The sequence below is a fragment of the Ovis aries genome, chromosome 13 (assembly GCF_016772045.2).
Source record: "Ovis aries strain OAR_USU_Benz2616 breed Rambouillet chromosome 13, ARS-UI_Ramb_v3.0, whole genome shotgun sequence".
Taxonomy (NCBI): Eukaryota; Metazoa; Chordata; class Mammalia; order Artiodactyla; family Bovidae; genus Ovis; species Ovis aries.
The window spans coordinates 25924772-25941296 of NC_056066.1; the positions used below are offsets into that span (position 1 = coordinate 25924772).

The following is a 16525-nucleotide window of genomic DNA, read 5'->3' on the forward strand; positions in this document are numbered from 1 at the left end:
ATATAAGGGAAGGAATGACTGAAGGTTTTAAATGGGAGAGAAGGGGTCATTAAGCATGAATGTGTCAAACTTCACTCAGAAAATGTAAAATGGGCAAAACAGTAGAGGGACTAATCATCTTTGTCTATATTGAAATCGCTGGTTTTCATACCAAGAATATCTGCTTGTTTCTATAAAGGTAAGAGGCTGATTTAAGGGTTATACAAACACAAGAAATATTGGCAATGTTTTTTTCTTTTAGTTTTCACTTAACTAATCATTGCTACATATGTACTACACACTGCATAATATTTAATGAACTGCAGCTGAATTCCATAGACCTCATAGGAGAATCGTTGGTAACTTTGAAGTGTTCCCCACGACTTGTAGTCACGACTCATGTGGGCAGATCCTTCCATGTGGATCCGTTAACGCAGCTCGATGACTTTGACATATTCCATACAATTTCACCTCTGAGAAGCATTTCCTTGTTTCCTTCAGGTAGTTAGGTCTCTGCCCAGGAAGCTCTCCCTGTCCTTGGTTCCTCTTCCTCTAATACCATTTCTTCTTTATTTCACTCCCTGTTTAGAGATCTTGCTCCCTAAATAGACAGTAAACAACTCCAGGGTACCAAATATGCCTTATTTTTCATTCTAAGTTCAGTGGCTGGCACACAGCAGTTTAACTGTTAAGGTTTTATGTGAATAATATAATATCCAATGTGACTAATCTCAGTACGTAGATACAAGTGTTGCAGGTGGTAGAAATTGACACATTGTGCTAAACTAAATGAAAACTAAAAGCGCATCTTATTTTGAGACGTTGTCATCCTTATTCCTTAGCATCTTTTAGCATCCCTGGATAGTATCTCTTTGTGTTTGTAAGCTAAGTTGCTAGTGTCTGACTGTTTGCAACCCTGTGGGCTGTAGCCCATTAGGCTTCTCTGTCCATGGCGATTCTCCAGCAAGAATACTGAAGTGGGTTGCCATGCCCTCCTCCAAGGGATCTTCCCGACCCAGGGATTGAACCCTTGTCTCAGGCATCTCCTGTATTAACAGGTGGGTTCTTTACCGCTAGCACCATCTTGGAAGCCAGTATCTGTTTAGTTAATTCCAGTAGAATAAATTGCCAAATTCTCATACCAGAAAGATTAACAATACAGATAAGAAGTGGCATGGCTCAGGTCAGGCTTGGGTTCCTTTTTGTTTTTTTCTATCCTCAAATGACAGCCCCACCCTGACCAATTTCCTCATAACCGTAGATCCTCAAAATCTCAGGACTGAAAGAGTATGCAGAGCATGCATTCTTCTTGAACATGGTGCACTGAGAAGCCAACCAGTAATCCCCTGATAATAATAATCTTACTTCCCAATGCTGCCCATTCCATCTTCTGTCAAAAAGTTTGCCCTTATATGGACCAGAAATCTATTTCTCTTTTAATTCTACCCATCGATCCTAGGTTTTTTGTTTCCTTGCCCTGAAAACTAGTCTAACTCCTCTTTCCAATATCTGAAGGCAGCTGATTAAACATCCGATGTTTGTTCCAGGGTTCCTCCTGTGATGCTGTTTCAGGTGCTCTCACCTGGTTGATCCTATCAAGAGGTGTGATACACATTAGTACGTGTACTGTAGGACCTCAAAACCCATCCACTGACATGGGATTTAAACATCCTCAGTGCATAAGCCAGAGAAGGCAGTGGCAAACCCAATCACGTACTCTTGCCTGGAAAATCCCATGGATGGAGGAGCCTGGTAGGCTGCAGTCCGTGGGGTTGCGAAGAGTCAGACACGACTGAGCGACTTCACTTTCACTTTTCACTTTCATGCATTGGGAAAGGAAATGGCAACCCACTCCAGGGTTCTTGCCTGGAGAATCCCAGGGACGGTGGGGCCTGGTGGGCTGCCATCTATGGGGTCGCACAGAGTCGGACACCACTGAAGCGACTTAGCAGCAGCAGCAGTGCATAAGCCCTTGCACATGGATTAGTAGTTTTACCACGTAGAAAGAAACAGATCAATTGAAAAACCTTTAAAAGCGTTAGTGAAGGGAGACTGAAAAGTTTGTTGTAATTTTAGATAAGCATTAAAACTGTAATGACTTCATTGTTGTTTATCTTTCACTAAAAGAGACTTGGCAATGGAGATGGAGTTCAATTAGCACTCTGCAGTAATGCTTGCTAGGAGGCAAGGAAAGTAGAATTTAGTTGAAAGTTGGTTTCACGACAGCATAATCGCCCACAGATGTGTGCACTTTCACAGACATTAATTCCTCAGATTTCAGCTTTAACATTTTTTTGAGATATGTTTCTTGGGCTGAGAATCAATGAAGAACATCATTCCTTTGTGTTAGAGTAGTTTTTAGGACTGTGAATAATAAATTCAAAACTCTAACTTATCTAATAATTGCCTGTTCCTTTCTGCCAGTGCAGGTGTTTGACTAAGGATTATGAAAAGCGTCCAACGGTGTCAGATCTTTTACAGCATACATTCATTACTCAAGTTGAAGGCAAAGATGCGATGCTACAAAAGCAACTCACAGAATTCATTGGCATTTATCAGTGCACGGGAGGCACAGAAAAGGCCAGGTAATCAAATAATCAAAAGTCCAAAGATCATCTAAAGAGTCTGACAGCTTTATAATGCAATGGTTGTTAAGGAGAGAAAAGAACTTCCTGGTTTAATTATTTCAGGTCCCTGGTTGTGGTTTGGAGATAAGGTTGTATTTGCATGAAGAGTGAATGTCTCAAGTTGAGTTGCATCCTGATATTGGTAATATTACTGGCAGCATTTTTTAAAACAACTTCTTCATAACAAAGAATATAAACTTCAATAGATGATTAGAATTGGCTTATATTTTCTTGTATTTTTCTCCTCTTCTGTGAAGAAAGGTATCTTAGATTTGAGATTTAAAAATGAACATAACACTTGAAATATTTTTTGACACTATTATTTTTGATATCATTTTCCCTGGTTGAATTATATTCAAAAATCATTTTTAATGATCTATTATGTACAGTTTTCATAATATTGACTATTTTTACTGCTTATAGATAGTATATATGTTTATTTTAGGGAGTTTAGAAGATACATAGAAGTATACAACATAAAATCAGTTATAAAATTTAAATCTATACCTTCTAGTATCTTATTATTGGAAATACATTTAAAAACAAAATTGAAATATATATGTCCTGGAGCTTACCTTCTTTCACTGACTAGTGAAAAAATATTCATATCTTTAAATATCCTTCTACCACAAATTAAAATTTTTTTAATTTTATATTGGAGTATAGTTGATTAACAATGATGTTTTAGTTTCAAGTATACAGGAAGGTGATTCAGTTATACATATACGTGTATCTGTTCTTTTTCAAGTTCTTTTCCCATTCAGGTTATTACACAATATTGGAGAGTTCCCTGTGCTATTCAGTAGATCCTTGTTATCTGTTTTAAATATAGCAATGTGTACATGTCAGTCCCAAACTGCTCTAATCATCCCACTTGTCCCAACATATGTGGTTTTTAAACCACAGTATAAGGCAAATTTGAGACACATTTCAAAGGATTAACAAATGAAAGATGAATTTTAAAAATTGTCCAAACTTTTAGTGCTACTAGTGCCTGGTTCACGCTGTCAATTATTTATCTAAGTGTGGGACTTTATGTAATGTACATTCACTAGAATGGGATTTTGATTTTACCAAAAGAAAAGAAGGAAGCAGAAAAATCAATAGGAAATAATAACAGGGTTCTTTCACTGCAATACAATACGTTGCCCAATTTTACTTTCTATTTTCTGGGCAAGATAATTTTCCTCTAAAGTCTCTGACAATGTCATGGTGAGAATTACTCACCCTTAATACACAGGACTTCTAAAATGCTATCCTGACTGCTCTCATAATAACTCCTTTTCATTCCCTTCTCCACATGTGTATTTCAAAGAAACTTGCTTCAAACTCAGCCAGTCCAACATGGAGCCTGTGCTGTCCCACCGCAAATTAGTTCTTTCTTCCCTTTATTTATAGTGGCACCACCACTCACCCCATAACCACCAGAAATCTCAGGATTATCTTGACGTATTTTTCTGTCCTACTTAACGTAACAAGGCTAAATTTCTTACGGCCCCACTCAACCCATTATCAACTGTGATGCAGTCCTTGCCACCATAGGAATGATGTACTGAGACAGCACTTGCATTGTGTCCGTATTGACCGAGGCCAGCTCAGTCTGGACGAGGTGCTCCACACGGCTCTGACAGCTGACGCAGCTGGGGACTCAGTGCTCTTTGCTCTCCGTCTTGGTCAGACTCTGCCACCAGCTCGTGCCTTGATGAGACCTTCTCTCCTGGATTCCACACAGATAATTCCTTTGCCTCTTGTTTCGACCAAAATAAGATACTGAAAAGGGTCTTACTTTTAAACTGAAAAACAGCATGTATATAACCATTATATAGAGTGGGAAGCTTCAATCCCTAAAAGGAATGAAAGTAATGTCCTGTGAGAGTTTGAAAGAAGCCGGCAGTATCTCCACTGGCAGTGACACCAGGGCTTATCCAGGAAGCAGTCTTTAATCCACACCCAAGAGAGAAGCCAGACTTAATCCTGTGAAAATAGAGTTACCGCTAGATGAACATTATTGCTCTAAGGATCAGCTTGATCAAAATCATGAAAGCAAGGAGAAATACATTTAATCAGAATTGTAAGGAGGAAAATTTAGAAATAGGATTGGAGAGACACGCAGAGACGAGACTACAGAGAGCACTGAAAGTCAGGTTGAGTGAGCGGTTTGACCTGGGTCCCTGAGAGCCCCGATAGGGTGGGTCCCGAGGCCCCTGTGTCCTGCTGGGCACCCTCCTGCCATTGGTTCCAAAAGGTAAACTACAGACACACCAAGACAGATTGGGGCAGTAATCTTGAATACCTTTTGCTTTTCCTCCATGTTTCTTCCTAACTTTAAACTATTGTTATTTTTCCCAAAGTGGGAAATTGGTCTTATTATGTTTAATTATCAAAGCATTTAGTGGCTGTTGTTGGATATTTTGAAATGAAGAGCCTATTGACATATACGCTTATTTCTATATTTTTGTGGGATGTTTTAATTGGTGTGTGTGTGAGAGTGTGCATGCATGCATGTGCATGCCTCTAAGTATATTTGATTTTGAAAAATTCAAACCTCATTTTGGCCAAAATAAGGGGTTGAACAAATTTTCCTTGGAAGATCTAGGAGAAAAGGTCTCATCAAGGCATGAGCTGATGGCAGTGTCCATCCAAGATCAATAACCTGGAAAGAGACTGATGAAACCCTGGGAATGTTGTAAGCTCCCTAGGACCAGGAAATTTAGAAAAGAAATGATCACTTCTCCTTCCCCACCTGAGATATCTTTTTATGCCTTTCTGCACCAGTTCCCCTTCTGGAAAAGCTCCCAAATAAGGGCTGAATAGCTTTTAAACATGGTCTCCAGGAACTTTATAAGGAATAGATGATTGAATCAGCACTCTCTGGAAGACCATTATGAGCATTTTTGTTCCTAAGGAGTAATAAATAAATTCAAATAAACAGGAATAGGCAGTTGCTCACGAGCTTTTCTATTTTACAACTCAACATTCAAGAAACTAAGATCATGACATCCAGTCCCATCACTTCATGGCAAATAGATGGGGAGACAATGGAAACAGTGCCAGACTTTATTTTCTTGGGCTCCAAAATCACTGCAGATGGTGACTGCTGCCATAAAATTAAAAGATGCTTGCTCCTTGGAAGAAAAGCTATGACAAACCTAGACAACATGTTTAAAAGCAGGGACATTACTTTGCTGACAAAGGTCCATCTAGTCAAAACTATGGTTTTTCCAGTAGTCATGTATGGATGTGAGAGTTGGACCATAAAGAAAGCTCAGTGCTGAAGAATTGATGCTTTTGATTTGTGGTGTTGGAGAAGACTCATGAGAGTCCCTTGGACTGCAAGGAGATCCACCAGTCAATCCTAAATTTCCCTAAATTCAGGAAATCAGTCCTGAATATTCATTGAAAGGACTGATGCTGAAGCTGAAGCTCCAATATTTTGGCTACCTGATGCAAGAAGTGATTCATTGGAAAAGACCTTGATGCTGGGAAAGATTGAAGGCAGGGGGTAAAAGGGGAGGACAGAGGATGAGATGGTTGGATGGCATTACCGACTTGATGGACATGAGTTGAGCAAGCTCCGGAAGTTGGTGATGGACAGGGAAGCCTGGTGTGCTTCAGTCCATGACGTCACAAAGAGTTGGGCACAACTGAGTGACTGAAGTGATTGGTTGAGCACTAAAGAATTACATGTTGGTTCTCAGCTTCTCTCATTTCAACACAGAGTTCACAGGATTTGGTAATTGTGCTTTATAGACTGTGGTTTGGGACTGTGGCCATTTCTGTTTCTCATAAAGGAGACTTCTCTCTACTTGCCATTCTTTTTGTTATTTAGCAAGTCTTAAGGGAAGGGAATGAGCTTCCCTGGTGGCTTGGTGGTAAAAAATCCATCTGCAGTGCAGGAGGTGCAGGAAATGTGGTTTTGATTCCTGGGTCAGGAAGATCCCCTGGAGGAGGAAATGGCAACCCACTCCAGTATTCTTGCTGGGAAAATCCTGTGGACAGAAGAGCCTGGTGGGCTACAATCCATAGGGTGACAAAGAGTTGGACATGACTGAGTGACTGAGCATGCAAGGAAAGAGGTTGATTGCTCTATGATCTTAACTTGAACTAACTGTCTCTTCTTAGTAAAGTAGGATGGGGTATGATGGATTAGATACGGTCACAATTTTTTGGACAATTCTTGCATTAAGAGTGGGATTCTGTGTTGTTTACCCTTGAACCTGACATTTTCTGTGACTTCCTTGGTTAATATAATAGAAGAAGTAGTCCTATGATATTTTTGAGCCTAGCCTTGTTGAAAGCACTGAGCAATGCCCAGCCTGGCTAGAAAGGACTTCATGTGCTGAGGGACCAGCAGGGGTTATCAAAGTGACTAGCAGAGTATCAACTATTGGCACCCAGCTGAGCAAGAGCTGAGTCACAGGTGTGTCTGGCTGAAGCCAACTTGTCTATGAGCAATTTTGAGGCATACTTATGGGGACTCTCTAAGGCCACAAGAGTCCTACACTAGCATGTGCAGGCAAAGAGCAAGAAAGATTTGATTACTAGTATTATGACCCTTTTTTACACTTCTTCACTTTCACTTTCATTATGACACTTTGCTGTACCTGTAAGAGCTTCTCTGGTGGCTCAGATGGTAAAGAATATACCTGCAGTACAGGAGGCCTGAGTTTGATTCCTGGGTCAGGAAGATCTCCTGGAGAAGGGAATAGCTACCCACTCCAGTATTCTTGCTTGGAGAATTTCATGGACAGAGGACCCTGGCAGGCTGTAGTCCATGGGGTTGCAAAGAGTTGGACATGACTGAGCTGTACCCATAAGTGGTGTGGGACAGCCCACACTGTGCCGCTCCAGGAGACACTGTTCATTGCATATTTCACCTGAATGCTCTCATGCCCAAGCACAAAGACATGCCATGAATGGTGCCCCCCGGAGTTACACCTTGCAGATTGTGGATGAGGAGCCTGAGAAGATTCTGAATACACTTGTACAACACAAAATAGAGTCCCATCTGTCATGCTAGCTATGTATATGTAACGTTAGCGCAAATAAAGGATTGGATAGAGTAAAAAGCTGACCCTGGCTCATTGTTTATTATTTTGGTCCTAATTCAGTTTGAAAAATTTTGTCCTCCTGAGGACTTTCACATAAAAATGCTTTCAGCAAATCTGTATGAGGATGGAAACCTGTGATGTTTCTTTAAAGTTCATGTAGGCAGATTTATTGGTCATTTTCTTAATCTTTCTAACCTCATTCAATGAAAGATTGTTTTACATTAGCATTTAGTATTGCAATATGCTGGTTCATTAGAGGGAAACCTAAATTTTATTAGATGTTAGGGCCACTTTACAAATTCTGAAAGCTTATATCAGCTTCCCAAATTCCTGTAATATTCGTGTTTCCCCTGATGTTCTAGAAGTCATTAATTATTTTAATTATGGCATTATCCATTTTTAGCTGTTTAATTTGACTCAAATCCTTACTTGTTCTTAAAATATTTTTTCCTATAGTTTTATAATTATTTTATCTAAAGAGGCTCCTGAAATTGATCACATTTAATTTCATGACATAAAAATGCAATGAATACAACAAATGTATGCACTTAATTAGAGCAAAATATAACACAATTTTTAAAAAGAACAAAATTTCCCGGAAAATTCTGAATGTGTATCTTTTGGCCTTTCCCTTAAAGGCATTAGTCTTTTTTAAAAAAATTTAATCTAGAGAAAAACAAAACAAAACAAAACCCTAAGGGATTATCAAGAGGCTTGACCTACTTATGAAGGTTGCAAGAAATACTGCAGTATTGCCTCCCTGTGTCTTTTCTTTCAAATTAGCAATAGCCTAGGATTTGACTGCATCCATTTTGGGGATTATTGCTATAAGGAAAAGACACATTTGCATGGGATTATTTCCTATTGAATTCTGCAGTGCCTCATAGGAGCCAGGACACTGAATATAGACGCTCCTAATGTTTTTACAGGAAAGAGAAGTGAAAGAATTGAGTGGAGGGCAGGCAACCATCTTCCCCAAGTGCCTTCACATTTGTAGTCCTCTAAATACATATAGCTGCCCTTGTGTCTCAGCTGGTAAAGAATCCGCCTGTAACGTGGGAGACCTGGGTTTGATCCCTGAGTTGGGAAGATCCCCTGGAGAAGGGAAAGGCTACCCACTCCAGTATTCTGGCCTGGAGAATTCCATGGACTGCATAGGCCAGGGGATCACAAAGAGTCAGACACGACTGAGCCACTTGCACTGCCCTGCAAATATATTTTTGCTCTCATAGTAGAGGCCTTAGTAATAAGTATATTGAGAGTAAGTCCCTGGAAAATTTGTACTTTAAAGTAGGGAAATCTGTTAACCATCTTTTTGCTGGGAAAGAGGAGAGAAATGTTTTTTTAAAAAGATAGTAGTTAAGGTTTAGAGCAGAAGATTTCAGCCTTTAAGTAGAATTCAGAATGACATGACTCTCATCCCTTCCTGCCAGGCACGTAAAGCTTTATCTCTGGCTGCTCAGCTGTCCTAATCTTGTTTGCTTCCCCGTTTAGTTTTGTAATCTCTGCCAAAAAAAAAGTGCTGTATTTAACGGAATTTTTAGTTTTGGAAGATTATGATTCACTTTGAAGTTAGATTTTTATATATTTATATAAATACAGCTGGGTTGTTTTTTTTTTTTTTTTTTTTTGAGTGAAAGATCTGACATCACAATCCCCAGTGTTTTGTCAAAAAGGAGGAAAGGAAGGAAGATAAATAGCTAACTATGGCGATTCCAGTCTTGGGAATAGAAATTGCAATAGAATACTGTGACTTCACGGTTGTTTCTTCTCTAGATTTGATTGTCCTACAAGATCCCCTCAAAAACAGTAGGTGTCTATTAGCTATATAAGTAAGTATTTTATATATACTTATAAAATACAAATATATAAAATTGAAATACATTACCTGGACAGTCCAGCCTAAAATGTGGGTGTTGTTCCCTGTCCATGGATGAAAATGCAGCTCTCCTGTGTTTAGTAAAATCCTGTAGAGGGTGGTCATCATTTCTTTTTGGGACAAGTTAAATTTGATATGCCAATTAAACATGAAAGTACAGTTATCCAGTAGGGAGTAGATATAGGAGTCTGGGCTTTAGGGGAGAAGCCCCTGTTGGAGATAGTCATTGTCACTTGCTTATAAAGGTATTTAGTAGTGTGACACAAATGAGGTCACTGAATGTGAGGATTTAGGAATTTAGCAGGGATAGAGGAGCCAGGGAAGGTAATTGAAGGACTGTGGCCCTTTAGGGAGGAAGAGCCGGGGAACATGGTTGGTTGAGAACCACATAAACCCAGTGTTTCGAGGAGGGAACAGTTCTGCCAGAGTGCTGAAATTTTTAAAAACTGGAGTAATAATGACTTTGGACACACAAGTTCTTCAGTGACCTCAACCAGATCCTCTCAGCAGAGTGGGGTGGAGGACAGCCCCAGTTAAGAGAATTCTCGTTAAGGAGAGGAATGAGGTGAGGGAGAGACACTGAATATGAACTACTCTTTAAGAAGCTCAGCTATAAAAGGGGAGAGATAGGGCAGTAACTGGAAGGCACTGCCAGTCAAAGGAGAGTTTGTTTTAAAGATAAGAGATACTAGAGCACTTTGTACACTGATAGAGGGAGAGGTTGGTGCCACCGAAGAGACGAGAGCGTCACGGCAGTGATCCTAGAGCAAGCAGGTGTACCAGCAAAACAGCTGGCCTTTGCCCAGAGCAGGGACATGCGTCCTTGGCACCAGAGAGCAGGCTGTGAGGGCAAGAGGACACCAAGGTGAGATCCTGTCGAGTTGTTTAAGAATTATGAGCACATGAAAAAGAATGAAAGGCGATATCAAAATGTCACCAGTGGTTATCTCTTGGGGATACAGTTATAGGTGATTTATTTTTTTATACATTTTTTGGTATATTTCAGTTTTTTTAAAAAGCTAAGAATATTTTATATACTTGTAAAAATGAATGTGATAAAGCTAATCGTACACTCTCTCTGACCCTTCATGTTATCATTCCTTGGAAAGTCAGACTTAAACATAACTCATCAGCTGTGTTTGTTCTTGTTTTTTTAAAGTATTTATTTATTAATATTTATTTGGCTGTTCCAGGTCTTAGTTGCTGCACTTAAACTCTTGGTTGCAGCATGTAGAACCTAGTTCCCCAACAAGGGATTGAACCCAGGTCTCCTGCATTGGGGGCATGGAGTCTTAGCCTCTAGACCACCAGGGAAGTCCCTGTGTTTGTTGGAACCAGATCACTTTGCTGTACTGATGTTTGTCATACAGCTACTTAACTCTACACATTGAAGCAATTGTGCTACCCCATGTTTACAACAGGATCCTACTTACAGAAACCATCTCTGCTCTTGGTTGTCTGTAAGCTACGCATGAGGAGAAGAAAGCTGTCAGGAACTCTTGGCAGATGGGGGAATCACCAAGCATTCTTGGCAAACACAGATGTTAGTTTGATGTCAACATCTAAAACCACGTCACTCTAAAATAATGGCAGAAGAGTCACATTCACAGCAGAAATAGACACGATTTCCCAGTGAGAACATTTTTCTTCGGCCTCCAGATAATTATGTACAAAAGAGGAAGGGCTGTGTGAAGGGACAGGGCCATCGAAAGTGTCCTGGAGCTGGGTACTGATGACATCTGTCACTCCAGTCATCGCCAAAGCTGATCTGCTCTTCTGGCTGGTCCAGCTGGGGTGTACTTCTTTCTCAGCATCATTTCAAAACTGCACAGTTGGCCAAAAGGGTCAAACTGAAGATTGATAAAAACTAGTCTTCCAGGGCACACTGGTGAGAGCCTGTATGCCCATGGGTGTTACCAGTTGTGACTTTGTTAGCGGAGTTTAAAGATATCTAAGGACATTAAAACAACAGCATTGAGTAGATTTCTGTTTAACAAAGGATTTCTGTACTATCCCAGTGGCTCCTGAATCACCTTAGAAGATAGAGCTTGATATTTACAAGAGAATATTTAACCAAAGTAAAAGCAAATAAAGCTGTGGCATTACAATAGTACAACTGAATAGTAAGGATAAAAATTTAACATGCAGCAGCAAGAGTTGTTTCTTTTTTTCAGTGTGTAGAACTGAAATACAAGTGAAGCTATACTAACCACCCCTGAGGGTATTTCTGACCTTTTGACAACATAGAAAGGAAATATTTGTAGTTTGAAGCTATGTCTCCCCAGTCATACAGAGTAAATGAGAAATATAATCTGGTTAACAAGCTGTACTTTTCACAAGAAGACAAAAATCTTATTGGAAGAATGCTCTTTTCACAAGAGGACAAAAGTCTTATTGGAAGGATGCTGACTTTGCCTTCTCCAAGTCTTACAGAAATTAAATCTTTAATACAGTAACAAGAATGCAAATTAATTCTATAAAATGAAGGCAAAAGGAAAAGGTAAAAAGTGTAGAAGTATCTTGAAAGATAGGGTGATGAAGATTAGGCAGTTTCCTTTGGCAAATAATTATCATTCATTTATTCATCCTGCACATATATTGAGTACTTACTATGTTCCAGCTACTATTTTAGGTGTTTAGAATATGTGTTCTCTATGAGCACAGACTTTTGTCTGTCTTCATAGCTTTATCCCAGCTCTGAACAGTGCCTGAAACATAATAGATGCTCTAGAAATTTAAATATTTTGTTGAATGAATGCAGTAGTAGACGTTGAAATGTACAGGCTCCATATTTTGTGTTTATGTATGTGTGTTTGGGTTGGGGGAAAGTCTGACAAATCAGAACAGGCAGGGAGGTCTCATACTGATCCCTTGCTGACCTCCCTTTTCACAATTCTTAAAATTAAAGGGGGGATTTCCTAGGTGGCCCAGTGGTTAAAACTAGGTGCTTCCCACACAGGGGATGCGAGTTTGATCCCTGGTCGGGGAGCTAGGATCCCACATGCAGTAAGGTATGGCCAAAAAATAAAAATAAAATAAAAATAAGAATAGTAAAACAATTTTTAAAGAAATACTTAAAAAGTGAAAGAGAATTGGACTGAATATAATTTAGTGTCCTTTCTCAGTTTTACACCCTACGATGTGGTCCATTGTGTAACTTTTGAAATATTAAGATAAATTGTCGATTCAACTAATCCTACCACCTGAGAGAGTATAAGTGTGAGTCCTTCACTTGTGCTACTTTGCTGTCGCAGTTATAAACTGCCGGTTTTTTGGCCTCATTGTCTTTGTTATGTTTAGGACCCAACCAAGTGACTGACAGCAGTGCTGACTGTGCTTTCTGGAGCAGTCCACAGTGATGGCTGTGTCCAGCGGTCACTGGTGGTGCAGATGTACAGACATGGGAGAAATATAAATAGGCAGTCCCAGTGGCCAGGAGGCTTCTGTAGTTAAGCTGCCCTCAGCGAGAGCAGTGCCAAACCTCCAAGCAGTGGGAGATGGGGTTGGAGGTGGTGGTGGGTGGAGTATGCTGGGGTTTGCAGACACCGAGGTGTGCCTTTCCACCACCTTCCTCCAGCACCTGTTACTGTTATAGTCTGAGCACTGCGGTGACCCAGGGAGAGAAACGAAGGAAGAGTTGTTTGCTGATATAATGCATAATTCCTGTGAGATACTACCATCAGGGTTATGTAGGATTTAATTGTTAATGCGATAGAGTCCTTCAGAAGCAATGATGTTCCGGAATCTTCCATCAGCAAGGCCTGGGGCCACATTTTCTCACTCTCTACTCAGTTCATGCTGATTTTAGTATTGTGTTTTTACCATTCATGTTTGGAAAGGGTAGAGGGTCACCTCTGGGACAAAAAGAGTGAAGACAACAAAATACAAAACAAGTAGAAATAGAAATTAAATATAACTTGAATTAAAAGTTATAATTCAATATAACTTAGAAGTAAATATTAAATATAAAATAAAGGAAAATAATATTAAACATAAAGACAGTGAGGGCTCAGACTATGACCACAAATGGAAAAGTAAAATAATTAAAATTTATTAACCAAAGCAGGTACTGTATGAATCACTTTACATGTATTCTATCATTTAATCTTTTAATATCTGTATGAAATAAGTCATTATTATTTCCATTTTATTTCTGAAAAAGCAGAGTAAGTTCCTTGCCCAGTGCCACATGGCCAATAAGTGGTTTATCAGTCAGGCTCTATTCCTCCCTGGCTTTCCGGCTATTATTGCTACCTGGTTGGCCATGCCTCATGTACCTTGGCTCCTCTACCCTTCAACTGGAAAAAATATAAATAAAGGAGTTATGCTCTAGAATAGGGCCAAGCCATCTTTCAGCTCCCCCAGTGAAGTCTTTACAAATGGTAGAAACCTAGATTTTCAAAGTCATGAACATGGCTTTGTATATTCTCTTCAGAATGAAGCAGTCAGCCATATGCTCCATAGTATGCCTGTCGATTCACCAACTTCATTCGATAGGGAATTCCAGGCCTGGAAGGCATCAAAGATTATGTGATTCAGCTATTTTTGTTTTTAAAATTTAAAACCATTTTCTGTTGTGGACCATTTCTTAAAAGTCTTTATTGAATTTGTTACAGTATTGCTTCCCTTTTATGTTTTGGTGTTTTGGCCACAAGGCGTGTGGGATCTTAGCTTCCCAGGTATGCATGCTCAGTCGCTTTAGTTGTGTCAAACTGTTTGTGATACTATGGACTGTAGCCTGCAAGAATATTGGAGTGGGTTGCTATGTCCTTCTCCAGGGGCTCTTCTTGACCCAGGAATCAAACCCGTGTCTCCTGCATTGCATGGCTCTTTCCCTGAGCCACCTGGGAAGTCCCTTACTTCCCTAACCAGGGATCAGACTCATAGCCCCTGCATTGAAAGGTGAAGTCTTAACCACTGGGCCACTTGGGAGGTCCCTTATTCAGTTATTTTAATATTACTGGACTAGGTAAGGTTATTAGCTTCTAACATTTTTTGGTGATAATATCTTTTTAGAAAGTGATGATAATGATACATTTATCTTCCCAAATTAAAGTAAATAAGCCTAAAATGTGTCTGTTCAGTACAAGATCACTCTTCTAATATCTCATGGTATCTCATATTCAGTGTTTGTTCTTTGAGTTTTAAGAGTTCTTGATATATTAGATTTATTAATTCTTTGTCCATTCTACATATTGCAGATCTTTTCCCCAATTTTTAAATTTTTAAGTTTTTATTATACTCATTAAAATTATCTTCTCAAATCTCTTCCATTTTTAATTCTCTTTTTTTGTCTTCTCATACTTAAAAATTCCATTCTTACTGCATTATTACACAACTGTTCCTTTGCATCTTCTCCTAGAACTTTTATGATGACATTTTAAATCTGTAAGTTTAAATCCATCTGGTATTAATTTTTGCTTAAAGTAAATACATGATTCCAAAAATTTTAACCAGCTGTTCCAGCATAATTTCTTGAATTTTTTTCTTTCTCTACTAATTTGAAATGCCACATTTATCATATAATAAGTTCTTAGAATAGATGACTCTACATTATATTCACTACTAGAATTTTAACTTTTCTTAGCTTTTTTTTTAACCTAGTGATAATGTTTATTTCTGAAGTATAGTGAAATGATTTTTTTACTTTACGAAAACATGCTGCTCCACCCTATTATTTCCATACTCTGCCCTTTGATTAAAATATTCCATTGGCTTCCTGTGGTGCCTGAAGTCCTGCCTCATCCTGGACCACTGTCCCCCTCTGTTTCAGCTGCAGGGCCTATCCCTGCGTCCAGGTCTCAGGCATGCCTTTCCCTCTTTCCCCGCCAGATATCAGCCTGCCAGCCTCCCCACTCTCAGGTAAAAGTTTCCATTAAAACTGAATCACCATGTCAAATTTTGTGAATACCATGTGCATTGGGGCAAGAGGTGAGAAAGGTGGTGCCTAAGCTGACTTTACTGTTCAGCGACTTCTCAGAACTGGGATGTGAATCAACAGGGAAGGATGTAGGACTGGTCACTAAGTGATACTATTATTTGCACACCCGCCGGTTTGATGGGGCTCAACATTGCAACTCAAGCCACCAAATGTATGTTTACACTTTCGTATTCTTGATGCAATACTTGGTTTCTGCCCACAAGTTTCTCCCAGTCTGGCAAGAAGGGGAATGCACCTAATTCTTCTCAGTGATGCATTTTCACTGGAAAATCCTACAACAGCTTCATAGCAAGGGTGATATTTGAGCCTGACTTTGCATGATAAATAGAATTTTGCCAGACATGGAAGGAAATTCATTCCAGGCAGAGGAAACAAAATGAACAAAGAACAGGATCTTGAAAATATGGGGCATCTTAGGGAATATTGTATATAGTCATGAAGAGTGCTGGAAAGGTTGCAACAAGCCTCTGAAGGTCCATGAATTCCATATGAAGGAATTTTTAAGTTATACTACAGAAGATTCCCCTGGAGAAGGAAATGGCAACCCACTCCAATATTCTTGCCTGGAAAATTCCATGGACAGAGGAGCCTGGCAGGCTACAGTCCATGGGGTCATGAAAGAGTTGGATATGATATAGTGGCTAAACAACACCAAGAAGAGTAAAAGAGGACCCACTGACAGTGATGACTTTGAGTGGGTGAGAGGAGATGGAATCTAGTGCACAGAATGGGCATCTGGCCATAGATAGCGGGGGGACCATTATTAATAATGGCTTAATTCTCTGGTGGTGGTGGTGGTTTAGTCGCTAAGTCCTATCTGACTCTTGTGACCCTGTGGGCTGTAGCTTGCCAGGCTCCTCTGTCCATGGGATTCTCCAGGCAAGAGTACTGGAGTGGGTTGCCATTTCCTTCTCCAGGGGACCTTCCTGACCCAGGAATTGAACCCAGGTCTCTGCATTGCAGGCTGATTCTTTACCAACTGAACTATGAGGGAAGCTCTAATTCTCTGAGAAACCATTATAGTTTGGTGAAGAAATGGTATGGTTCT

General features: G+C 39.7%; 1 protein-coding gene across 1 annotated transcript in view; it reads left to right on the forward strand.

Annotated features, from left to right (window-relative positions):
- Nucleotides 1–16525, forward strand: part of MYO3A (myosin IIIA) — a 171578-nt gene that overhangs the window by 64998 nt on the left and 90055 nt on the right. Inside the window, exon 9 of the mRNA XM_027976633.3 lies at nt 2409–2564. Coding sequence (XP_027832434.1) covers nt 2409–2564 — 156 coding nt within the window. The remainder of the gene's footprint in view (nt 1–2408; nt 2565–16525) is intronic.